This window comes from Zonotrichia leucophrys, chromosome 12 (genome assembly GCF_028769735.1).
Source record: "Zonotrichia leucophrys gambelii isolate GWCS_2022_RI chromosome 12, RI_Zleu_2.0, whole genome shotgun sequence".
NCBI lineage: Eukaryota > Metazoa > Chordata > Aves > Passeriformes > Passerellidae > Zonotrichia > Zonotrichia leucophrys.
In genome coordinates this window covers 8842932-8869392 of record NC_088182.1, presented here as the reverse complement: position 1 = coordinate 8869392, position 26461 = coordinate 8842932, and the positions used below count along the sequence as shown (strand labels likewise).

At 45.7% G+C, this 26461-nt stretch overlaps 1 protein-coding gene across 4 annotated transcripts; it reads left to right on the top strand.

Annotated features, from left to right (window-relative positions):
• Nucleotides 1-213: 213 nt before the first annotated feature.
• QRICH1 (glutamine rich 1) lies at nucleotides 214-25737 on the top strand. 4 transcript variants are annotated; one of them, XM_064723698.1, is made up of 11 exons: nucleotides 214-319; nucleotides 1300-1360; nucleotides 4814-5143; nucleotides 12310-13326; nucleotides 15579-15756; nucleotides 16348-16502; nucleotides 17252-17366; nucleotides 18696-18804; nucleotides 19151-19302; nucleotides 19991-20081; nucleotides 20861-25737. In XM_064723698.1, the coding sequence occupies exons 3-11, from the start codon at nucleotides 4835-4837 to the stop codon at nucleotides 21051-21053; spliced, it is 2319 nt and encodes a 772-aa protein (XP_064579768.1). In that variant the 5' UTR covers nucleotides 214-319; nucleotides 1300-1360; nucleotides 4814-4834; the 3' UTR covers nucleotides 21054-25737. The 4 variants fall into 4 exon arrangements, with proteins under 4 accessions (XP_064579768.1, XP_064579769.1, XP_064579771.1 ...); XM_064723700.1 differs by lacking the exon at nucleotides 214-319 and adding an exon at nucleotides 793-898; XM_064723699.1 differs by lacking the exon at nucleotides 1300-1360 and having other exon boundaries at nucleotides 215-319.
• The last annotated feature ends 724 nt before the right edge of the window (nucleotides 25738-26461 follow it).

Here is a 26461-nt window from a genome sequence, read left to right as displayed (position 1 = left end):
GCGCGGGCTCCGTCCCTGTCCCCGTCCCCGTCCCTGTCCCTCCGTGTCCCCGCCGCGTTCCGGTGTCCCCGCGGCCGCACGCCCCGCCACGCAGGGCGCCCCCCAGCGGCCGCACCCTCCCCGCGCCCCGCCGTGGCCAGGCCCCTTTAAGGCGCGGGGCGGGCCTGGGGGCTGAGCTCTCGCGGGGCTTGGGAGCCGCGCTCTCGCGAGGCTGGGGCAGCGCGGTGATTGGCTGCAGGGGGTTGAATGTAAGATGGCGCCCAGGGAGCTGTGAGGGGAAAAGACTCGGGGCCGAGGCGGCGGCGGCGACAGGGCCGGGGTGAGGCGGGGCCGGGTCACACCGCGGCGCAGCCGGGCCGGCGGGCCGGGGTAGTGCGTGGCGGCGGCGGGGCTGGGTGGGGCCCCCCTTCGGGCGCGGGAGGAGGAGGCGGCGGTTCCGGGGGCGGCGCGGGCCCGGCGGGGAGGGGGAGGGGGCGGCCCCGCCTGCCGCGCGCGCGCGCGCGCTTTCCCGGCCCGCGCGGGCGCGCCCCCCGCTCTTCCTCCCCGTGCACCGGGCGCGTCCCCGTCACCCCCCACCCCCCCCCGCCCGGGCGGCGAGGCACCGGAAGGCGCGGCCTGTGCGCGGCCCTCGGCGGCCCTGTCCTCGCGGAGCCCCCGACATGGCTCCTGCCGGGGGGGCGGGGGAGGCGGTGTCACGGCGCCGCCTGCGGGCCCGGCCCGGCCGCCCCGCCGACAGACAAAGGCGGCGGGAGCGGCTGGGGCAGTGCCGGCTCCCCGCGGGCGGGGGAAGCCCCACGGGCTCCGCGTCCCCGCTCGGGCAGGACCGAGGCTGAGCCGCAGCCGGTGTCTCAGGGCCTAAATACGGAGCTTCGCCTCGTCTCGGCTGGGCGGCCGAGCGGTCCGTAGCGTTCCCGGCCGCCTCTCGGGGATCACCGGGAGCACCTGATCGGGGAGGGTGGGGGGATTGCCTCTGGATGCGGTCACTGCTGCTGCTGCCTTGTTCTAAGTTCTGTGTGCCAGTAACTCCGGTGTTCCCGCCGTGCCGCGCCTGTCGCCGCACGGCGCTCTGTGACAGATGTGCTCGCACAGTCGCTCTCAGTCCCACCAGGCTGAGGGATACGATGGTTACAAATTGGGCATCTCGCAATTCCTCAGTAGGAGCTGCTAGCTGCGTGGATGAGCATATCTTTGTTTCCTGATTTTTTTTTTTCTTAATGGAATACATATTAAAAATAAAATGACTTAATAAAGAAAGAGGAACTGGGGATGGAAAGGGCTTCTTTGTTCTGTCTTCTCCAGAACGTTACAAGTCTAAGAGCTCAGGACAAGAGCAGCAGAAATACATGCAACATGGTGACTGGTGAGTCCAGATTGTCCACATGCTGCAAGTTGTGTGTGTGTTTTCAGTAACCTCAGTCTAAGTTTTATCAACTAACCGTATGTGCTCATAATCTTCAAAGAATTTCTTGAACTTACTTCTTGGAAAAACTGCAGTTATGCTGCACAGCGAGGCGTTATCTTCCTGTATTGGAGAAACTTATTGCCTGGATGCTCCTTTTTAAAAATTTTAAAATGCAATATTAAAAACATGCTGCTGAGATCCAGTGAGGGTGGAGGTTTGCATTTTCCAGTGTGTGTCTGTGGGATAAATGGAATGCACAAATTATTGTGTTTTAATAACTAAAAGTCGTGACTGCAGCAGCAAGCTGTATGTGTTGCCTATAAAAGCCTGTTGAATGCACCCTAGAGCCTTACAGAGGTTTTCTGCCATAAGTGCAGGTTGGTTTAGTTTTAATGAGTAAAATTTCTGTGGGTGCAGCATTACATTTCTGAATCTTTCTGTGGACCTAGTACCTCCACTGCTGCACAGGCTGTTGGGAAGTGCAGCTTTGGGTGGTTCAGTGCTTCTAGTTAAATAATCTCAAGCAGCCTTAAAACTGATACAAATGACTCTGGGAGACACTTTTACCTCCTCCAGGGTCTGTAACTGCACCTGTAGGGAAAACCCAAGGAAGATCTTGCTGCCCTTCTGGGGCAGGAGCAGATCCTCATGGCATGGTGGGGCTCTGGTCCATGCCTGGCACTTGGAATTCTCAGCTTAGTATAGTCACTTAGTGACTATATAGTGATTATATAGGCTCTTAGTATAGTCACTTCAAGAAAATGTAAATGATTTTTTTTCCATGGTAGAAGAAAAGAAAGAGATTTCTTCTGACAGCTTGTGAGAGGGGAAGATTTACTAGTAGGGGAAGACTGGCCTAGTAGGCTCTTGATTTGATGCTAACAAGAACTAATTGAAATGAACCAGCTGAGCAGGGTCAAGGATTTGTATTTAAGAAATCAGTGCTTGCTTGGTGCTCAGAAGAGGTTGGTGATTGTTTGGTGGTGGATCTCTGCTGCTTATGCTTCTGGGTGTCTTGTGGCTTCTGGTCTCTTACACAGGAGAATGATGTAGCTTGTGAAAGAAGGGTTGGAGTTTCAAAAGTAGAAGTGAGGGCTAACAGCTCCCATTGGGAACAGTGGCCCTGCTGACCTCCTGACTTTCTCCTTTGAGGAGATTAACAGAAGGTGGATAGCTATTCCCTGAGTTGTTACAACACACTAAAATCCAATGCAGGAGCAGGAAGGGAGCACCTGGGAGAGGTGAGCCCATCCAGTTTAGCAGCAGCTGGCTGTTAAAGAGCATCTGTAGCACTTATGTCTGGGATCCTGCTGTCAGAGAACATCTGTGGCATTCATGTCTGGGATCCCAGCACGGCATCCTTGAGGCTTATTCTTCCCTCTCCAAGCTGTGTCTGCTAGTGCACCTCAGGGTGGACGTGGAGAATGAGGATTCTCTTCTGAAAGCCTCACTGTAGTACTGAAGGCAAATACTTGAAAGCTCCAAGTAGAAGACTGGGACAAGTTAATTGCTCAAAATCTGTTTTCCAGCCTCAGTATATAATGGAGCATCATGCAGTTAGATGCAAAACACATTTCAGCGTGCCTGCTGTAGGTCCTGTCTGAGTCCTGAGTCCCTATGGATGCATTAACATTGTTGTTCTCCCCTGGTTTCACCCTGGCCATATGGTTACCTGGGACAGGGTTAGCAATATGTGCTGTAGAGGTGCAGAGCACTCTAGGATAGCTCCTGAAAAAGTGAGTAATCTTACTGGCTCTGTCACCCAGAGCTGGCTTGAAAATGTCAGATTAGTGTCTCAGAAAGAATTGTTCTGTCCAGATGTGGGCTCTGCAGGAGCTTCTGTATGCTGATATTTGCAGAGCTGTTGCATTTGCTATGTGAACACCATTATTTGGTGTTTTTTCCTAAACGTGTTGTATATTTTAGATTATCTTCTACAGAAATATCATACAGCAACAAATATGTCTTAAACACTTCAGAAACCATAGATAGAGTACAAGTTACCTCATGTGTTCCTGTTACCTTTGATATTTCTTTTTTTCTTGTGAGCCTGGTCCAATGCACTAGCCATGAACCTCCATGTCAACAAAAACTGTGTTTGTACTGCTGCCACATAACAGTGAAGAGGGGTTAGTGTTTGCTTCAGCTCTGCCAGGTTTTGGTGATAACTGCACTGGACTTCCAGTGAAAGCCTAGAGTTAACTCCAGTTTTCACACAGGCTTTTGCAGCCTTAAGTTCAGCCATAGCCCTGTCTCAGTTCTACTTTGTTAAATCATGGTGAAAGGATACCTAAAGCTCTGGTTTTGTACCTGTTCTCTTTAGACCTACAGTTATAATGTACATAGTGATGTGTGTCTGTTTTTCCTCCTTTATGCAGCTTGCTCTAGTAGTGCTGAATCACCTCTGCTAGTCCTGATCTTGTGGTGTTTCACATCTTTTCACAACTGTCTCAGTATCTGGTGATGTTATAGCTCAAATGCATTTATGCTCTATCAAGGCTAATTAGTGCCTTAGAAATAACCAGCATACTCACTGCAAAAACAATGTGTGGGTTTGAACAAGGGAAGTCAGTAAGAGAAGAATGCTGTCAGAGTATCCCCTAGAGCTGTCTGTTCTCAGGTGGAGTTATCTTTGGTCCTGGTGGTTTTCTTCTTTGCTTTCACTTCCGCCTTGATCATCTTAACTTCTTTTTCTGTCTTTCTGTTGTCTTCACACATGGCATGTTTCATGTTAACCTCTTCCTATATTAAAAGGACATCAAGAACTGGTGCTGCAGTTGCCTTTGTCATTTCCAGAGCTCTGTTTCTCCATGTGTGTAGTTCCCAGTTTGAGGAAATATCTCGATTGCAGCGCTCTCCTTTTGCTTGCTGTGTCCAATGGATGAGGCTGTCCTAGTCCTCAGCAGTGAGCTGAGTGCTGCATCTGTTGCTCTCTGTTGTGCTTCCCATCAGCTGCCTGCAATAGAATGCACGGCCTGACAGAGCACTCTGCTCACTTTGCCACCTCTGTGGCTGCAGGGCTGGGCCGCACATATTGATCCTGAGCCTCTCTCACTAACAGTGCATGCTGCAAGCAAATGGAATGTACCACTGGATCTGTCTGGTACAGGGCTTGCCTGGTCTGGGTGAAGTGCAGAGCTAGGGGAGTGTACATGGCAGTGATCTCTGGGAGGAGGAGGAGTCACACCTGGGTGTCGTTCAGACTCCCCTGAGCTGCCAAGGGTTAATCTGAGAAATGTGTGGTGGCACAAAATGCCTCATAAAACTAAAGCATCTGTCCTGGGCATCTGGCTGTGCATGTTTGCCAGGTTTCATACAGTACTTGGTATGAGAGATTAGTTACTGGAGTTGAGAATATCCTTGCATCAAGGAAGTGCTGTAGTTAAGACTTTTACTTTCTCTTTCCTTCAGGAACCCTGAGGACCTTGCAATATGAATAATTCTCTGGAGAACACCATTTCCTTTGAAGAATACATCCGTGTGAAGGCACGAACGATCCCCCAGCACAGGATGAAGGAGTTTCTCGACTCCCTTGCTTCCAAGGGGCCAGAAGCTCTCCAGGAGTTCCAGCAGACAGCCACCACCACGATGGTGTATCAGCAGGGTGGCAACTGCATTTACACGGACAGCACTGAGGTGGCTGGGTCTTTGCTTGAACTTGCTTGTCCTGTGACAACCAGTATCCAGCAACAAACTCAGCCAGAGCAGCAGATACAGGTGCAGCAACCCCAGCAGGTGCAGGTAAGCATCTGAAATAATCTCTGAATGCATATGTGACTGGCCAACTGATGGACTAGTGTCCAGAGGTGCTGTGTAACCTTAAGCCTCAGACAAGTACTTAAGGGGCAGGGCTAATTAACTTCAGATAGAACAGCAATATTTCCCTTTCATTTAAGGAATTTGGTAGTAAATTTGCTCTCTTGCCTGTGCCTGGAGCCCTGCTGTAGGAGGAGCCCATACATAGCAATGGAGTGGTGTCACCTATTGGAGAAACAGTCCCAGTTCTGGCATGTACACAGCTCCAGGAGCCTTGTGCTCTGAAGCTGCTATAAATACCAGCCCCCTCTGGCTGGCTGATTGTTCAGGCTGGCTCTGGGATGGAGCTTGCCTTACAGAATTTTTTTTCTTAATGAAATCAATAATCTTTAAATAGTTTTACTTGAACATTCTAAAAGTTGTTCTTGAACTGACTCTTAAGTGAGGAGGAAATGCAAGAGAGTCAACTTTAGGATGTGAATCAGGGGAAGATATTGGAAAGGAATTCTAAAGGATGCATATGCATCAAGGTAGATTATATGTTTGCACAGTGGAAAGAGTTGTCTTTTTTGTTTTTTGTTTTTTTTTTAAGTAGATATTACATTAGGTATTTTATTAAGTAAGCAAATCCACTATCAGGAAAAAAACCAACAATTTTATAACTTAGGGAATTGCTTTTGTCTTCAGATACATTTTGTAATTTGAAGAGTTCATAGGTTCATAGGTGGCAGGGCATTTAGTAATGTTTTTCTATGATATGTTTCTAAACAGCTGAACCCTGGCTATAGCTGTAATTCTGATACACTGCACTTGAGATATGAATCTTTCTTGTTTCTGTAGCAGAATGAAAAGCTGCAAGCTCTTTCTTTTCTTTTTTTTTTTACAACAAGTGTGGGTATGGAGTCACAAATGACTGGAGTTCAGGTGCTGTGTACTTGCTGCAGTGCAGTAGACTTGTGTCACCAGCTCACTTGTGTGTTTTTATCCTACAGCAAAGACAAAACTCCCTCACTGGTAACTCATCTCCAGTTACTCTCTATTGAATAAATGAATGCTTAACTGGGACTTCTGTAACCTGTTGCCCTACAGTGACTTGTGTTGAAAGGCTTTTGAAGAACAAAAACCTGAGCTCTTTCAGGCATGACTTGGATCTCTGCATGAGGCTGTTAAACTGATCAAGAGTGTGTTTGGTTTTACCAGCTAGTATGTTTTCTGGAAGAAGTGGTTTTTGGTTTTTTTTTCAGCAGTAGAGCTAGGAGGGTTGGCTTTTGAGTGCCTCAGCCTTGAAGATGTGGAAAGCCCCCAGACCAATTGTAAAAGTCAAAAGGAATTTTTTTCCCCTCTCACTCTTGCTGCCTCATTTCAGAACTACCCAATGTTCAGGCTTGACCCTTGCAAGGCTTCTAGTAACAGAGATAGGGAGGGAGGTCATATATCTTGTGCTCCAGAGAAAAATAACCTGACCTTCTTGTAAATAAGCATAGAGTTGCTGCCAGAGACCAGTTTCTGATTTTGGAACTGAGTGACCTGCACCCTGAACATTAAAAGCTTCTCATGAAAATTAAGATTTCAGAATTTTCCTGAAAAATGCTGTCTACTCTCTTCTCCTTGTTTTTGATGTGCCTCTGCTTTTAGATACCTGCTTTCCCATCTGTACAGATCATAATTTCTATTTGTGGTGCCTACCCTGCTGCTCACTTTAGGTGGCACATTTGGTACTAGATGTGGCTGCAGCTTTTGTGTGTCAGCAGTGCAGCAGAACTCAGGTGTATTTGAGCAGCTAGCTCAGGATTATCTTAGTATTTCTGTGAGAATAAGGTGGAGAAGAATGTCTTTACCCCTTTGCAAGAGTATTTTTCTGTTTTTCAGGATTTCTTATTGAGACCTAATTTATGTTAAACTCATGATTTAGTGTTTGCTGTGGCAGCAGTGGCAGAGCTCATCTTCTGGGTAAAGCTGGATTTTGTTGTGGCTGGGGAGTGACAGTGTTCCACCATGGCAGTGCTCCAGCTGGCTCCCTGTGCTGAAGTACTGCTTGTGTTTTATTATGATGAATTTTGGTCACCTGCTGAAGCCTCTTAGCTTTTGATTAAACTTGTCATCCTGGCACTTGGATTGGTAATCTGGTTAGTTCTTGCTAATCCAATTGCAAGTCAGTGGAAGACCCTGTGAGTGACTGTGCTTATGTCTGGCAGTGCAGCTGGGGGGGACTAACACTGACCAGTCAGGTGACCTCACAGTTGAAAGTGCTGCTGGTGATCTTACAATCATGGAGATAGTGCTCAGGTTTCATCCTGGGTTTTACTTGCTGTGAACAACTAAAGACAGAGTGTCACTGCTTGCTGCTTTTATTTATTCTAGAAAAATAAATTTGCTCTTTGGAGAAGTTGTCGCCTTAAGGTGTTCTTGCCTAAAAGGCTCAGAAAAGTCTTAGCAAATGTTTATTTTAGAGGATGAGTGAATGCAGCTGTTGGGTTATGTACACTGGTCATTGCTACAGTTTGTGTCCTGGACTCCTTCCACACCCAGTATCACAGGGGTGCCATAAGTGACCTTGAGAAGGAGTTGAGTTTGTCAAGTTGTCATACCTTGTTGTGCATCAGGGAGTGGCAGGGAAGGTCTGTGTTTTGCTGCAGTCAAGGAAGTGTTTTATCAGCTCTGCTTTTGGTGAGGTTGTTGCTTGTTGGTGCTGTGCATGGAGGCCATGGAATTGATGATGCCAGTGAGGTGCCAGTGCTGCTTGCTTCCCAAATATGGTACTTGTGCAGAGGTCAGTGAACCTCTTGTGCTCCTTACCCAAGAAGCTTTCACTGAAGGAATATCAGAGGACAGAAAGCATCTTTGCTTATGGTGTGTGTGGAGGAAATCCTGTTTCAGCTTTTTATGAACAGTCTGATGTCTAGGTGGCAAGATTTTCTTGGGCAGGGCTTGAGAGGAGGTTGCTACATGTGAGCAAGATGACAGAACTGTGTGGGGAATGTTTGAATGCCTGTGTAAAATATCTTCCAGTTAATATTGTGCCTTTCTAATTGCTCAGTTCCTTATGTGTTTACTGTTCACTCTATTCTGTGACTTCAGACCTTTATAGGAGGCTGGACATTATTAATGACACAAGGCAGGGAAAGATGCCCTTAAATAGCTGAGAAAAAAGTCTCATCTCTGGCTCTGCATAGAATGCATCTTTGCTTCTGATGGCTGTGCCTTCCTCTTGCCTCTGTACTGGTTCTGAAGTTTAGCTTGAAGGCAGAGTTCCTATTTGCTTACATTTGAAAACCATGCCAGTATGATTTCAGTGTAGCAGCAGGTATTAATTAGCATTTGCTAGGGCTGAGTGGGACAATTCAAAGAGTGGTTATAGTCAAGAGTGGTGTTTTAGAGGTGGCATCTGTTTGTACATGGAAGTACTCTTCTGTTGGAGAGGTAAGCTGGTTTTCCTTGGTTCCTGTGTTTTACTGTCTTAGACCTAAATCCCTCCTCAGTGTACAGCTTGACAGCATCATCTTGATATTGTAACTGTGTAAACACACCCAGGGCCTAATTTAGCTGATGGAATTCTGTCTCTGATGTTGATGAATGAGCAGAGGAAAGGCCTGGAGTGAGAGTCAGTGTGGCAGTTGTTGTGAAAAGCTGACTCGCACCCTTCCCGTAGCCCTTGTTTACTGAGCTAGAAAGGACTTCCTGTAAAGTGGTTAAATAACAAGTTCTGATACTTCCTGCTACTGCACTGATCAGTCTTTTCACTTACTCTTCACTACACTTTGCATGTCTGTTTTGTACTTGCTTGTGCACTTTCTGCTGTAGCTTTGGTGGGAACTCTTGGTTACAGTTTTTAGTGCTGCACTTGCTTTAGCTTAGGGCTGTTGTTGAGGAAAGTGTATTTTAAGTCTTCTGTCCTTAAATTTGGCATAAAAAACTGAGATTACTCTTCTCATGCTCTCATTAACTTTTTTCCCAAATATTTGACTTTGTGTGGGAAGTTTGAGATCTACCCACATTACTTCTGGGGGCATTTGGTTCATAATTCCTGCAGCAAGTTGGCCACCTGCTGAAGGCTTCTTACCTCTTGTAGGTTTGGAGCCTGTCATTTGGGGTTCCCTCCAGATGAATCTAAGCTGTGAGATGCAGTCTTGTGTTTTGGTGATGTCAAACTAGAACTAAATTTGAAATAGTGTTCTGGAAGGCATAGTGTGGACGTGTTGGTACATCTCCAGTCTTGCTCTGGAGATCTGCTCTTGGTCTGTATTACTGCTTGCTGGTTTAAATACAGCTTCAGAAACCAAGATCTCTTTGTGAAAAGATGCATTTAAGAGCCTGTCAGGTGCTGTAGGAAAAGCTACATATAATGGTTTAGAGTTAGGTTTTAGGAAATATTAGATAATCCAGTCAGTCTGCAGATGAAAGAATTAACAAGCAAAGAAAATCTCAGTTGTTTGAGAACTGCTGTTCTGAAACAACTGAGCCTGATTCCTTTTTGGGCAGGGAATCCACACAGAGCAGACATGTTATGACTCCTACTTGCAAGTTTCTCTATCAACCATTAGGAAAAAAAAGTTTTGGCAACCAGGCTTCAGATGTTCTCATGGTCCTAGGGTTACTTATTTACTCTTTGCATTTGCTCAGTTCAGGACAGAGTATGATTTTGGGCTTGATGTGACAGAAGATTTCCTTTAAGGGAATTTAGTTCTGCTCTCCTGTTATGGTACAGGGTTGATTTCTGACAGTTTTGGTTTTCTAGGCAGCTGGTACTTGGTCCAGCTTCCAGCCACTTCATGGTGAAAAGGCATTTCTCTGTGTCATGGCAGCCTGCTGGGAGGTGATTCCTTCATGCTGTTGGATCCAGACTTTTGGCAATAAATAGTATTTCAGTACTGGTAACTTGGCATGTTCCTTTCTTGCACCAGTAACCCAGGAATTGCCAGCATAACATGTTTTTGCTTTAATCTTCAGCATAAAATGAAGATTTAAAGTCCCCTGTTGGTCTTGGCCTGTAAATTTAAAATATTCCCCTTTGTACAGAGTCTTTTATAAAGTCTGCTGCTGCTGAGTGTAATTCTTTGTCCTTTTTTCCTCAGATAGCAAGTTAGACAGTGAGGTCAATATAAGAAGCCTCTGGTCTCAGACCAGGGTAAAGCCTGTAATCATAGCAGATAAAACAAATGTTTCTTGTGTGAGACCAAAAATATCAGTGCAATAAAACATCATTTGTTCAATCTTTGGCTTTTGCCTTGCAGGTAATCTTCTGAACAAGGATTTAAATTAATAGTAAAGACCATATTAGTGATTTTTAAAGTGAAATATTTTGGAGAATTCTTGCCTCAGGGGTGTGATTACAACTGGCTTTCTGAAACAGCCCTTCCCTGGTAACCGTGTTTGGGCCTGTTTGCCCAAGGCAGTACTCATGCTGCAGGGCAGAACAATATCAGATAGAACTGAGGAAACATCCCATAGGTGAGTTCATCTTTTTCAATTGACTGCCTGATCAAATCCCTCATTGATGGAGCTTTTTAAGCTGTCATGCTGACATAAGGTCACATGCTTCTTGTAACCTTGCAGGAGATTATTGCAGAGTCACCACGTCATCTGGATGACAGTATCCTGCCCAGAGTTCCCAGAAGGAACTATACCCTATTCTTCCTGGAAATCAATTAATTCTTAACAGGAGGTGACTTATAAATCTGGCCTGCCAGTGGGGCATTTTGCTACCCCAGTTTTTTCCTTAGCAGCTCTTAATTGGCTGTAAATGAGTCCTTAACATTTTTCAGGACTTCTTAGCAGTGATGCTGGGAAGTGAGATTTTGTGCCCAGCAGGCCTGCATTGTAGTTCCTTTTGGTATTGTCAGACTAGTGTGCTGTCTCTGTGCAGATGCTGCTTTAGTCTGCCTGGATCCAGGAAGTGAGGTAGAACAAGGTGAGAGAACTGTGAGTAGGAAGACATTTAGTCTTGCAACTAAATAAGTCCATGTTGGCTTCAGAAAGAGGTGTTGAGTAATTAACTGCCTCCCTGAAGATGAAGTGTTAATGAAGCCTAGAGAAACAGATGGTCATGAGTACCTGGGATATCGCTTCTAGGACAAGGCAGATGTAACAAGTTGCCTCTGTAAATGTGAGGAAAAGTGGAGAAGTGTCTGGACAAAGGATGTGAAGCTGTTGGGACTTGAAATTTGTGCTAGGAGCTACCTTTGACTGCTGGCTTTCAGTGTGCTGCTGGACTGCTGCTAGGTATTGTGGCAGACCTTGGACAAATGAGCATTAATGTGAGAGGGTGTGATTTTTTTTTTTCCCTCTAAAATAAAAGGAATTGGTTGGGAATCAAGTCAACAGATTTGTCAGTGTTATTCAGCATTGTCTAAGTGCGTGAGCTAGAAAATAAAACTGAGTAGTTTGGACAATAACTGGTATTAAATGGAATAAGTAAATAATGAAAAAAGGTTGGTTTTAATTATCATTGCCAAAGAAATTCTTCTAGAGTTTACAAAACATGCTGCAGCATAGGCCATTAATGCATGACAAAGATTGAGGTTGAACTTGCCACATTCTGTGTTGGCACCCACTTGAGTAGGGTTGCTATTAATGATAGGTTTCAGAGTAATATTCCTGTGCTTTATGAGGAAAGAGCCAAGTGCTGGTTTCGACTTACCCATATTTCTTAGTGCCTGTCACCAGCAAGTGATCCTGTGGCCATCTTGGGACTGGGGTGGGCAGCAGTAGAACAATCTTTAGAGCATGGTAAGAATGAGGCAAGCTCCTGTGAGTGTGATGTGAATGACCTTTAAGTCTTGGTATTGCAAGACCTGTGCTAAAGTAACATTCTAGCAATGCAAATAGTTTTGAAGACTCTTGGATTCCAAGGATGGAATCTGTTGGCTTGAGCCCATGGAGCTTTGAGGGTGGAGATGAAGCTCACATGCTGTTCTCTGTGTGCTGAGAGTCACGTGCAATGCTGAGCAAACACATCTCCTGTATCACTGGTATCAACCAGGCACTTCTAGAGTAACTTGGCTTCATTTTCCTGAAATCTTTACTAATGGATTAATACATGGAGTCAAAAGGGAGCATAAAAAGGCCTGGAGCATAGCTCTTGAGTGACAGACCATCTCTGCTGAATCACTGGTGTTTGCTGACCTCTAACTGGTGCCTTGGTGTCGTTGCAGGTTCAGGTGCAGGTGCAGCAGTCTCCGCAGCAGGTCTCCGCCCAGCAGCTCTCTCCACAGCTCTCTGTCCACCAGGCTTCAGAGCAGCCAATACAGGTGCAGGTGCAGATCCAGGGCCAGGCACAGCAGCAGGCATCCCAGACAATACAGAGTCAGTCTCTTCAGAGCCCCAGCCCATCGCAGCTGCAGGCAGCCCAGATCCAAGTGCAGCATGTGCAGACTGCCCAGCAGATCCAGGCTGCAGAGCTACAGGAGGAGCACATACAGCACCAGCAGATCCAGGCCCAGCTTGTGGCAGGACAGGCCATTACTGGTGGCCAGCAGATCCAGATCCAGACAGTTGGGGCACTGTCACCCCCACCTTCTCAACAAGGCTCCCCACGAGAGGGAGAGAGGCGGATCAGCTCTGCGAGCGTCCTTCAGCCGGTGAAGAAGCGTAAAGTGGATATGCCTATTACTGTGTCCTATGCTATTTCAGGGCAGCCAGTTGCCACAGTGCTGGCCATTCCTCAGGGCCAGCAGCAAAGTTATGTCTCTTTAAGGCCAGACTTGTTAACAGTGGACAGTGCCCACCTGTACAGTGCCACTGGGACCATTACTAGCCCCACTGGAGAGACGTGGACCATCCCTGTTTACTCTGCTCAGCCACGTGGTGACCTTCAGCAGCAAAACATAACCCACATTGCCATCCCTCAGGAGGCCTACAACGCCGTCCACGTCAGTGGCTCCCCCACAACTCTGGCTACAGTGAAGCTGGAAGATGACAAGGATAAGATGGTGGGAAGTACTTCAGTAGTGAAGAACTCTCATGAGGAAGTGGTGCAGACTCTTGCTAATTCGATCTTTCCAGCACAGTTTATGAATGGCAACATCCACATTCCAGTGGCAGTGCAGGCTGTGGCAGGGACATACCAGAATACAGCACAGACAGTGCACATATGGGACCCACAGCAGCAACAGCAGCAGCCCACACCACAAGAGCAGGGGCAGCAGCAGCAGCTACAAGTCACTTGCTCAGTAAGTTAAAACTGCCTCTTGGTCTCAGTTGGTGATTAACAACTTACAAATGTTTTGGAGAGGGAGCGTGCCAGCAGACAGCTGGTGTCTGGGAAGCAGAGATGCATCTGTCCCAGAAGCCTGAATGTGACACAGGGCACTTGGGTATAAGACTTTCATGTGATAATGTTGGTGTATAGTTATAGGATTCAAAACATTCCAAAAGAAAGCACAGTCTTGATCTTAGTGTTAAAAATTAATAGATACATACTGATTGTCAGACTCTTCATAGCAGGCATTCTGAGATCTGCAGTATTTTCCTGAGCTGTTCCAGGGGTTGCAGTGGACAGGCAGGGATAATTGCAGCCAAATAAGGTGTGCTAGTATGTACTAGTCATGATCAGTTACTTTGTGTTGTGCTGCACATGGGAGTCCACAGCAGATCCAGTGCCCAGGTGAAGTATTGAAATCTGACTTGTTGTGAGCAAACTTCCAGGATCAAATGTACTTTAGAGTACATAAGGTATTTAAAATAAAATACCCTAAACATATACACAATTCCAGGGGGAAGGTACTCTCTCTCTAGGGGGGACAACAAAGCTACTAGAGGTGAACATGATGCTTTTGGGAGTTGACCCTCTCAAAACTGTGAAACTGAGAACGAATTTGCCTGCCTGCCCTGTGGCATTGTGCTTCTAGGGGATCTGGGCAAGTTGCAGTAATTTTGGTCTATTTGTGAAAAATACAGGTTTGTTAAGAAGCATCTGCCAGTTCAGCAGATTCATGTCAGCCAATGTCCAGCCTTCACACTGGACAGAGGTGTCTGTGAGGTTGGGGCAGGAGACTGTCCCTTGGATTGGGCTGATGGAGGGAGTTGGCTCTGGAAAGCTTTCAGCTCTCTGCAGAGTAATGTGGCAGCACTGGAGGAGAGCAGAGGCTCAGTCCAGACACAAAGACAAGGTGTCAGGTCACCCTTGGTCTCGTGAAGGCAGAGAGAGGCTTTGCTGCACAACTTAGTGGCCATGTGCCTTGATTAAAGCTGGGCCTTCTCAGGCAGTCTCTGCTGCAGCTGCAGGGGCTGAGAAGCAAGAAGCTAATAAGAGCTGATGCAGAGAATAAAAAGCCAGCCAGAGGGAGTTGGAAGGCTCCAGTCTGAGGCTCTTGCAGACTTTGCCTCTTAAGCTGTTGGTTTTTTATACTGAGGTACAGGTATTTAAAGTCTCCATCCTGTTTTCCTATGCCATGGGCTGTAGTACTGTGAGAGCAACTTCCACTAATATTGACACTTAGCAGTATCAAAGGAAAAGCTGCTTTTTGGAGTAGCTCTTAGGAAGGAAAAAGCAAAACTGTTTTGATATAAGAATTGCTATTTCTGTAACATTCAGGGTACCAGTGAGAGCTTGACTAAAGTCTGTAAAGCTGTTAATTCAGGTAGCTATGAGATTCTGTGGTATAGAATTGAAAACCTGTAGTGATGAATGCAGAGTGAGTGCAGCTGAAGGGCTTGCTGCAGGTTTTAGATTGGTGCTATTGGTTGCCTGACAAATAAGTTTCAGTTTGAGATTAAAATTCTTGGTGACCTGAGGTCCCACAGCAAAGTAAATTTCCAAAGGGTCTGGAAATGCCTTAAGTCTGTAATAAGTCATGCAGTCACTCTTCACACAATAATAGCTACTCCCCATTAATAATATTTGGTATTTTGAGAACATTGCATTGAAATTGAATTGATGTTTTGATGCTGTGTTCTAGTCTTACTGCTTTATACTTTTTACAAATGAATTAATCTTATTTATCACTATGCTAAGAACAGAATGCATTTATTCTGTGTGCTTTTATGTACTGCTTAAAGAAGAGAGTCTGGACAGGGAGGGATGGCAGTGGTGTATGTGATTGTACCCAGGACCTTCCTTAGGGCAGTCTAGGTGTGGAGCAGCAGTGGTGAGTAAAGCTGGTGGCACCTTCCTGTTCAGGGCTGGTGGTCTCTGTGGGCTGCTCTTGCAGTGAGATGGATTTCAGTGGTGATTCAGAGTGACAAGTGAGCTGAAAAGATGGATCTGTCCGTTCAAACTGAAAGAGTTTTTGCAGTGTTAAATATTCTTTTGTGAGCAGCAATTCAGGTTGAACAGCAAAAGTTGCATTCCTTGGATTAATTTCTTGTTGGGAGTGTTGCAGAAGGTTGGTATCCTGGGGCTACAGGTATTGTGGGATTCTTGGGTTTTGTCCAGCTGTTGCGTGTTGAAGTGTGTGTATGAACTGAGGGCTTTCTTTCATAGGCTCAAACCGTTCAGGTTGCTGAAGTTGAACCACAGCCGCAGCCACAGACTTCACCTGAACTTCTACTTCCAAACTCTCTGAAGCCAGAAGAAGGTCTTGAAGTGTGGAAAAGCTGGGCACAGACCAAGAATGCAGAGCTGGAAAAAGAAGCCCAAAATAGACTAGCACCTATTGGAAGTAAGTGCCGTTGACAATATTGCCTTTGTTTCCTTTCAAGTAGGATTAGGAGTGACTAAAATGTTATGTGTGTGCTGCTCTGGAAAACCCTTTTGTTTAATCAGTGATTGTTCCTGAATTTAAATTTTAATTTACTCTGCAGTGCTAATTATTGTGTATTCCCAGTGCCACAGGTCATGTTTTAGCTCTGTGCTGAGCCCCCTTGAGCCCCCGGGCTGACAGCAATAGAAAAGGGCCCTGCGTGGCTGTGGTGGTGGACAAACTGTCCATCCAGGCTGGTAGAACACTCATGGAGTTGCTGTTTTCCTGTTGCTGCAGGGCAGCATTTCACTGGGGACATGGTGAAAGAAGGCAATAGTCATGCATTTGGGAGGGCAGAGGATCTTCCTATCAAACTCTTGCCTGTTTTATCTTTTATTATTTCTGACAGCCTAAGATCTGGATTTATTTCAACTTGCATTACTATACTGGGAGAATGAGGTAGTGCTGAACCTGCCAGATAGAATGGAGATGTGGGAAATCTTTCCTGAAATGTTAGGAAATAATATGGCTTTATCACTTCAATAATATAGCTTTGTTTTGTTTTTCCAGGGCGTCAGCTGCTGAGGTTCCAGGAAGATCTCATCTCCTCAGCTGTGGCTGAGCTGAACTATGGTCTGTGCTTAATGACACGAGAAGCTCGGAATGGTGACGGTGAACCCTATGATCCAGATGTGCTCTACTACATCTTCCTGTGTATTCAGAAGGTAGGATGGGACAGCTCTATGTGCTGCACAACTGTCCCTGCTGTCAGCATGTGTAGGGGGACTCCTGGTTATAAAAATAGAGACTGTGACTTCTATTGAGCTTACCAACAATTTTGTAAGAAAAAAATCTCTTTGCTTAAAAACCTTGAAAACATGAGATGACTTTTCTGTCCCTACTGCAAGCAATGCTTTAGTCTATGAGTTAAGTTTGTGAATAACTGAGTTCAATATCACAGTGAAAGTAATAAATCCATTTAGCTTTTTTTGATTGGGAGGAGAAGGGTTGGATGATGTTTAAAGAAGTCGTCAATGTCAAGACTTAAATTTAGTTGAACTTTAACAGGCAAGAACTCAGCTTTATGTGCTGTGGGGAGTATGAGCTTTCTGGAAGAGCTGCAGGAACAGAGCTACACTTGGACAGGGAAATTGAGCATCCTTGTTGTTAACCTGAAAAAGTAGCATCCACTAGTCTTGTGAAATAACTAGAAGTGAACACACCTGAAATAAAAGGTGAAGTCCAATCAGCTTTACTTTGTAAGATAGTTTTTCCTTTTTCTGTCCTGGATAGTAATGGAGATTGCCTACCCTGTATTCGCCTTGGTGCTAGAGTACTCACTCTTTAGCAAACTGCATTAGCCTTCAGTGCTGTGCTGTAAAATGCTCAGCTGAGCATGTGGGCCCTTAGGATGAGGTCAGCTCTGAGGAACACACTTGCTGCCACTGTACTGGGCTGTTGTGATCTCTTACAGTATCTCTTTGAAAATGGCCGAGTCGATGACATCTTCTCAGATCTCTACTACATTCGCTTCACTGAATGGCTGCATGAAGTTCTTAAGGACATACAGCCCCGTGTTTCACCTCTTGGTAAGGGCTATTGTTCAAGAACTTTAAAACTTCCTAGAGCTTGGAATGTTTAAACTGAACCTATAGCATGAGTGTAGTCTGAATGGAAACCTTTTTGAAGTATGTAACATCCCTAGGCTAGCTACTGCTGGTCAGGGAGAAAAAAGTGATGTTTGCAGTGAATGCTGGGGTTACTGCAGTTGTCAGGCTCTAACCCTGACTGTCATTGAGCATTATTTGTCTGTCACTTGTCACCAATCAGAAGGTACATTGTGGGGACTTTGTAGTGTCATAAGATTGGCTTACTTGGCAGGCAGCTGATTCTTGATTTGAATCAGGTTTCCTCATATGAAGTGGTAATACATCCTGCCTCTAATGTGTTGTTTCTTTGGGAGATAATACAGCAGTGTCATAGTGCCATGCAGCCAGATGGATACTGTCTGCAGAACCAACTGAGTGTGAAAGGAAAAAACAATGAGTGAATAAAGCCTCCAGTGCTGCAGTCAGCTGCAGAGTTGCAGCTCAACCTTGTGTTTAGGAGCTCATGGCAACACGGATGGGGGAGGCAGTTCCAGAGGAGACAAATTTTGACAGAGAACTGTCTGAGAACTAGATAAAAATTGGATTTTCAGAGCATGGAAACCTGGTTTCTCATTGCCTCATTCCCTTTGATATGTTTGGACATGAGTGAAGAAGTTAATTCTTATGTTCAGTAAAGTAGCTGATGTTACAGGCTAGGTGGCTAAGTGGCACCATGGTTTTGGAATCCTTTTGTTTTCAGTCTGGCTGTTTGATCAGTGCTTTGACATTCCACAAGCCCCAGAGTTCATACTGCTGTCTTTCTGTTTATCTGTATATTTGGAGTGTAGTATTTTTCTTCTGCACAAAGGGGAAAAAATATCTGAGAATCAAAGGATTACTCATGTGTCCAAATACATCACTTGGCACTGTGTGCTCACTGAAGCTGTGCACAGGGCCAGGAACTGATTTGTTACACTGGCCTGCCTGCTCTCACATATTATTGGATTAAGAGCATCTGCATTGGAGTCAAGCCAACAATTAAAAGCATTTAAGTGCATATTCTCTTCTCTGTGGGCTGGGATGTATAGGCATGTTGCACAAGCATACTCTCCACAGCTAGAGGTTGATGGATATGTACAAGTGTTTCCTAACTGTACCTGCTATTTAAAAAGTTATTTGCAGAGCACTGAATCTTGACATTAGTGAGAATCTCCTCTTTCTCCTTCTGTTAAGATTTATATGCTCTCCAGTACTTACAGACTGCAAAATGCTGCCTGTGCTCATGTTGTGTCTGTCCCCTGGCATGATGCTGACCTCTGATTATTGCAGGTTACATCCTCTCCAGTCATGTAACAGAAGAGATGCTGTGGGAGTGTAAGCAGCTTGGAGCTCACTCCCCTTCCACCTTGCTCACTACACTGATGTTTTTTAATACAAAGTAAGTACTCAGGTCTTAGGGAATCTTGGGGAATAAAAGAACTTCAGAGACCTTAAAAGGATTGGTGTGAAACTGCTGCACTGCATGGGGCAAAATCACAAGTTTCAGATGGTTGCACACAGAGCCCACTTGTAGCTTCATCAGACAAAGATGCAGTATAACAAGGAAGTGAGCTAGCAGAGGGCAGACTGAACCTGGGGCTTTTGTTTGCTTTGCTGCTGGAAGAGTCCTTAGCCCAGTGGTTGGTTTGCAGCCTGCTCATGATGACTAAAGATAACTACCTTGCTGTTGTGACTGTGTCCCTTGCTTGTCTCTGAATGTCCTGTGTTCTGTTCTTGCTGCTCAGATACTTCCTGTTGAAAACAGTAGACCAGCACATGAAGCTGGCCTTCTCCAAGGTGCTGAGGCAGACCAAGAAGAACCCTTCTAATCCCAAGGATAAAAGCACGAGTATCCGCTACATGAAGGCGCCAGGCATGCACCAGACAGGACAGAAAGGTAGTGTCTAGGAGGTTTCTTTGGTAATATTTTACTTACTTGGGCTTGAAGAAGTGGATGAACCTGGAGATGTTCGCAGGTAGGGAATCCAAGGCTCTGCAGTTACCTGGAGCCTGGCAGTATGTGTTTTCCATGCATTCTCTCCAAGAGAGGGTAGTACCTTCTAATCATAACCCTGGGGACATACCTTGCCAGAGGCATGTGGGACTCATCAATAACTAAGGATAATTTTTTTGTTACTTTTGTTTGTTTTTTTTTTTTTATGGGCAAAGAGACTATTGGGTGTAAGTGCTTATGAAGAGATGGAGAAAATTCTTTGGGAGGGCTTCTCTTACCTTGATTCATGTGAACTCATAAGAATTCCTATGTAAGTACAATCTATCCTCTTAAAAGCACAGGATGCAACTGAGGCTTTGCAGTCTCAGTAGTGATATTTCCCTCATTTTGTGCACTGGTAGTGGAGAAATGGAAAGAAGGATATGGATGGGTTGTGATCTTCTATAGCCTTAGGATATAGCAAGCTCTGCATAATGCTTTTAAGCATTTATAGCCAGGTGCCTCTGCCCTGGAACAGCCATATGTTTCTTGCTAGCTCTTGTGTGGTGACAAGGTGCTGCAGTGTTGAGGCTCTGTGGGGTGCTGTGCTTACACAGAGTGTCTGACAGACTTCTGGGGGGCTGGTTTGTAGTTACAGATGACATGTATGCAGAGCAGACCGAGAATCCAGAGAACCCCCTGAGGTGTCCCATAAAGCTGTATGACTTCTACCTCTTCAAATGGTGAGAGCTCTCGTTGTGTGTGTGGTGCTTGTCTTCTGTGCCTGGGGAGCTGCACTCTGTGCCTGGCTGAGTTTTCAGTGCTGTGATACCACTGGCACAATTCCTGTATTTCCATAAATTTACTTAAATGGAGAGGGGTGCTGATGTGAGAGAGTGGGATTAACTCTGATGGCATGTAAATAGAATTTTTGGGGTATTTAGGAGACAAATCCTGATTTGTGAACTGGCTGCTCTTAATCTTGGACATTTGCTGTGTTGACATGAACTTGTTCTTCTGCTTGTGAGTTGCAAGTCATTTGGAGGCATCCATTACTGAAGGTAGGATTAGAGTCCTATTCCAACTAGCTTCTGAACAAAAATAAGGACTTGCAATGGAGATTGGAGTGTGCCTCAAAGGATTCATCTCTAAATTATGATGATTCTGAAATTTAATGTAATGGTTCATCTGCACAGATAGATCTGCAAGTAGCCTGAATATGAAAATGCCCCATCCTTTCTTCACTCTAAAGGAAGGACCCCTAAAGCCATGTGTGTGTTATGCTTACCAGTGTGAAATAAAAACTACTTTGTTGTAGTCCTCAGCATGGCTTTTTAACCTTGGCACGTCCTAAAACTTTGGAATGAATGTTGCCTCTAGATGTATCTCTGTACCTTCATCATGTGTGTCATCAGGCAGCTGTTCACTGTCAGGATTTGTGAAGCCTGGGGTGAGGACAGCAGTGCTGTCTCTGTTCCAGCACATTTTGTTAGTCTGGTTGTTTCTGATCTTCCTCACACAGCCCCCAGAGTGTGAAAGGCCGGAATGACACCTTTTACTTGACCCCGGAGCCAGTGGTGGCCCCCAACAGCCCGATCTGGTATTCCATCCAGCCGATCAGCAGAGAGCAGATGGAGCAGATGCTCACCCGGATCCTGGTGATACGAGAGATTCAGGAAGCTCTTGCCGTGGCTAATGCCAGCTCCATGCACTAAGGCATCCTTCGTGGCTCAGATGGGGTGGGGCAGGGTGATGGGGGAGGGACAAGCAAAGAGAAATTGTACAGACTTTTACACTAAAGGAGATGCCTAAGTTTTTGGTTTTTTATTGGTGTAGTTATGAAGCCCTTTTAGGCTTCTTCTCTTTAAAAGAATCTAAAGGAAAACCTACCCATTGTGTATCCTACCCAACACACCAAACTGTTGGAACCATTGGAGGCTGCATATCCCCTGCAAGCTGGGAGCTGTGGAAAGCTGCTGGTTGACTCTGGGTTTTTTTTATGATGTAGAAAACATGAACTACAGGATTGGCCTGGTTGGCTGGGGCCTCTGTCTCCTTGGAGCACGTGCAGCCTAGAGGGCACAGAATGATGGATGGACCTGCCCAGCCAGTGGAGGAGAGGCAGGCATCTTCTTTTCTTGTGCTTGGACGTTAATTTGCTGTTATCTTGGAAGAAAGAGGAGAGAGTGAACTGCAATTATGATTTATACAAAAAAAAACAAAACAACAATTTCTATTCAGACCTTTAAGTGACATTTTTAGATGTTAAAAGTACAAACTTTACCACACTCTTCTTTTTTGGCCTAACATTGAGGCCTTAAAGCTTGAGGCTTCTGTGCCTGATGGAATTCTTGTAACATACACTTGTGTATCATATAAAGATACCACCCTGTTTCTCTTATGTATTCTTACTCTAGTTGTTTATTAAGAATGACGAGCACGTCTTTTCAACATGCCATTGAACAATGTGTCTTTATTTGGGGAAGAGTGAGCTGTGAGGGTGGGGGGTCATTATACAAAGATCAGTGTGCAAACTGGTTGTTTTCATCCCTGTTCATGCTTTCCAGCTCAACTCTGCTGGATTTCTTTCACCCCTACAACTTAGGAAGGTAGAAGGGCATACACTTCTGTAGAAGGACCTGAATGTCTGCTTGCTGATGGAAGCTCAGTGCCAGGCTAGGAACATGGGATCTGTGAGACCACATCAGACTGTCCTAATGTTCTGTGGCTTTACCCCTAGGCAAATCCCCCTCTTTCCACCTTTTCAAATGCATCACAACAACAGCATGATGGAGGGGTAGTGGAGGGAAAAGGCCTTCCAGGAGCAGCATATGGCTTACTCCTGCTGTTTAACAGCCTTTTCACAGTTTTTAACACAGCTGTGTAGCTTTTGGCATCATTCATGATCATAATCCCCAGCCCTGTAGCCTTGCCTTGCTGCATCTTAAACGGTTGCTGTATTTTATATCATTAACAAATAGTCTGCTCTTTTGAAGCCAGCAGGTAGCCAACTGTGCTTGAAATGGGAGATCACTTGCCAGGCTTGTTACTTGTGCCACCAGCTTCTTGGATGCAGAGAAGTTACTCTGCTTCTTGAACTTGTCTTCCCTGCTTCTCCACCTCATGTCCCTTCCCTGTTCCAAAATACACAGATAAATATTTAGATATATATTACAGTAAAAGAACTTAAACTTGTGTACAGGCAAGCAACTTTCCTGAAGCCTCTGTTGTCCTGCACCTATCTGTATTGAGAAGAAAGGTCTGCCCTTTCTGTTGGTTGTGCAAGAGTGTAAATTGATGAGAGTAGCCAGTGTTCCCTGTCTTTGTGCTTGTGAGCAGTGTTGAGGTGTGCAGCTTAGAGAGACTTCCCGAGGCCCTGATGCTTCACATTGATGTTGGTGTTTCTGAGGGAGCAGGTGTGCCTGAGTTAGTGTCAGTATGAGCAATTTGTTCCCTCTGCAGGACTCTGTGCTCAAGTAGGTGTGTGCAGAGAGGTGAAGCAGCAATGCACTGTTGTTGTTTTAGACTCTTAGCTCAGTGTCTGCCCTCAGAACTAGGCCAGAGGAAAACAGCCTGGGATCACTGCCCAGATCCCAGTGGGTCAGCTGGGAAGGTGGTGCTTAGGGTGGGTGTAGTGCTGGCAGCAAGCACTGGGACCTCAGTTTGTCTGCTGGGAGCCAGCAGTTGCCCCATTGTAGAGTGGCTCTTGGGATCACCAGTACTGCTTCAGCTGTCAGAAACCTCTGTTCCTTTCACTGTATCACAGTGACTGGCATGTCCATCTTTGGCCCTGTTTTAAGTCTTTGAAGATATGGTTGGGGCAGGCTCCACTACTCCAAGCAGCTGCATGTGCCTGCTGCACAGGGTGTGCCCAACAGGCATGCACAGAGCGGCTTTCCCTTTCTTTTGGGCAGTTTGTCCCATCGTCAGAGGAGAGTTGGAAATCCTGCTGCCTTGGCTGTCTCCATCAAAATACGGCAGATATTAAATAATCTGCCAAATACACACTGTACCAGTTGCTTTACTGGGCAGCCTTGAGAGTCACCTCTTAACACTACACATTGACAGGAACTTCAGCTGAGCTTTCTGGGGAAACAGAATTCCATGTTACCTTAAAATTCTAGATTGTGCACTTTCCTTACTACTCTTAACTGCAAGATGATCTCAAGTCTTTGTAGGGGGAAGAGTTCTCCTTGGAGGATACTGGTTAAGAACTGGGAAACTGGGCACATGGTGAGCTGTGGAGATCTCCTGATGATTGATGGACTGGAGTGTTTCCATTTCTTTCTCATTGTCCACATGTACATAGGAGAGGATCTGCTGATGCAGAAGTGGACTGCTGCACTGTTCTGTACTGTCTCATCAGAATGTCCACTGTGTTCACTTCATTCCCTATTTTTAGAGACAATCGATATACTGTGACTTAAGGATTATTTTCCTGGATCTGGCTTCTAGTCTGTCTCTCTGGAGCTAGTTTAAAAGGTACAGTATTTCTAGAATTTAAATACTATGTTCTTTGATAGTGAAGAACATGATCTGCTCCCTTGTAGGGGCTCGTAGGAAGACGTGCACAGAGTAGCACAGAAAAGTGCTGTGGCTTAGGGTTGCTATCCACATTCTGGGAAATGTTCCCAGTCAAACATGTAAAATAGCTGTTTAACACTTTCCTATAACCAGCTTGACTGCTGCTTAAAGGGCATTCCCCTTGGCTCTGAGAGTGCCAAACTGCTTGTACTGCTCTTGTATGCGTGTATATATTGACAGGAACTCTCTGTGCCCTATGCCTTGTACGAGACAGGCTCAAAATGCATCCATCTCTAAATAAATAGAGCTGAGAAGTCAAGCTAGAGACCCTGTGTTGTTGATTTTGAACTGTGCCCATCTTGTCACTTTGGTATGAAAGGAACCATAGAAAGCAGAGACTGTTGTAAAGCACCTCACATTCTGACATGAGACCCATGTATTGTCCAAGCCCTTGACGTTTAACAGTGTTGCTTTCTTTAGGGAACTTGTAGCCTCTTACATGTGTCCACAGCACCATTAGATTTTCATTTGCTTTCAAGAGGTCAAGCATTTCCTCTTTAAGTGGTAATGGCTGAAGCAGCGGAGAGCAGACTAGGGAGTGGTTCTTCACTCCTGTCTGAAGCAGTGTATAAAGGGAATGGTCTAAGAACTTCATAGGGCTCTCACCTGTTGGCTGCCTCTCCCCTAGAGGTCTAGACTTCAGAGGGGTCACACGATCTGAAGTAGTTCCTGAACTGTTCTGCCTTGGACAATACAAAAAGACTTAATCTGATTTCTAAATAAGAATCCTCTTCTGCACTGTTGCTGCTAGGGCAGAAATTAAGACAGTCTTGTTCTCAGCTGCATCAGGGCTACTGTCTGCCTTGGCATACATAGAAGGGATGAGGCCTCAAATATTCCTATGCTATGATAAGAGCAGATCCAGAAATGGTAGAAAAGAGCCCCCTGAGTGTACAGGGGGTGGAGGATTGCTGGTACTGTAGTTTCTCGTCCTCTTGCTGGACTGAGTGCTGCTGGACACTGAATGGCTGTGCAGCTGTCCAGCCATACCACATTCTTACCCAAGTTTAATACTGACTGACTTGGAGTTAGCGCTTGGACTCCTAAATCACTCTTAAAGTGGGATATCAACTGTCTTCCACCCTATATGGGGCTTTTCTCCCCATCCTGTTGCTGGAGCTGCTCCTCTCAAACATTACAGGGAATGCACCTTATCCTGATGATTCAGCCTCTTCTGTTTTGTTGGTGCCAATGCTTAGGAAAGAGCCCTTCTTGCTTATACCTCTTCCTACCTTAAGGAACATCTCAATTCTTCCAGAAGTCTTGCTGCCATGCTTCCCCCAATCTCTGAAGCGATTGCTGTGTCCCTGCTTGTCGGTTTCCTTTGCTGCGTGGCTGAAGCTCTGCTCTGACGCTGCAGTCACATTCCCTGTAACCTTGTGCATGGCAGACACGTTTGCCTGCTTCTCCTTTGGCGTTGGAACTCAGCAGAACGGGAAGGCAGATTAAACCCACTTACAGCAGCAATAAACCATGTCTAGAGCTCGAGGGAACTGCAGGAGAGAATGAGGTGGAGGGGATGTCTCAAAAAGGCAGGGTCCAGTTGCAGCCCAAAACCTCGCTTGATAATGAGTGTGCAGCCTATATGCAAAATACATCTTGTCTGTCCCTCCTGTGTTGACCCAGGTCTAAACAGCACATGTGATTGGCATCCTGCAAAGTGACCTTCAGAACTCTCCAGTAGCTTTGCCCCGTGAGTAACTCACACTACAAATCATTTTAAAGAGATGCACTCAACTATTTTTTTAATTTAATTTTACTCTTATATTCTCTGCTCTTTGTAATCTGCTTGGAAATAAAATGTTTTTCCCTGCAGCCTTTGTTGTAGTCTGTTTGAGAATCATTAAACTTTGCCTGATGTTTCTGTTGGAACAGAAACCAACATGCCTGTTTACTGCTGTGCCCGTGCCTGTAGCACAACAGCTCAGATCTGTGTATCCCTCCAAGGTAGGCTCAGCAAACCTTTGTTAGCCTGTTCTTTTTTTAAAAGGGTAGAGAGACCTGTCATGCTGATCTTGGTCTGGCACGATGCCTCCTGTTGTGCCGATCCCGTGACAGGTGATGCTGACTCGAGGGTGCGTGTCCTTGGCAGGCAGCGCTTTCCCATCTCTGTTCACTTCCTGTGTCCTACAGGGCAACACGAGGAACACATTTCTTGAAGCTGCTTTCTGATCTTTGAACAAGGAATTAACCTTCTGCAGCAGGGAGTTGTAGGCACAGGAGCACTGCACTGTACTTTAGTCCCTGAACTAGTTAGTGTTAGACAGGGGTTGCCTTGGGCAGGGTGTTCTGGGGAGCAGGTCAGAAGGGGTGTGGTTGTCTCATGTCCCTTGTGCTCTGAGGCTGAGTCTGCAATGTCACAAGTAAACCAAGAGGAGGAAGTTGTTCAGTAACCTGCAGTACAGGAACTTTTCCTGATGCTCAAATGGAACTGCAGGGATGGGAGCATCTCATCCTGGGAAAAGCCAACTGCTATGTCCTGTAAGGCTCCTCTGAGGCAGATCTGTGTTTGTGCCTGTTCTGCTCCTCCTGGCACAGT

Excerpts from the sequence above, each read along its gene's own strand:
- QRICH1 (XM_064723698.1), top strand. The coding sequence starts at position 4,835 with ATGAATAATTCTCTGGAGAACACCATTTCCTTTGAAGAATACATCCGT. Across the intron at positions 15,757-16,347 it reads TAGACTAGCACCTATTGGAA|GGCGTCAGCTGCTGAGGTTC; the intron begins GTAAGTGCCGTT and ends TTGTTTTTCCAG. Across the intron at positions 18,805-19,150 it reads CTGATGTTTTTTAATACAAA|ATACTTCCTGTTGAAAACAG; the intron begins GTAAGTACTCAG and ends CTTGCTGCTCAG.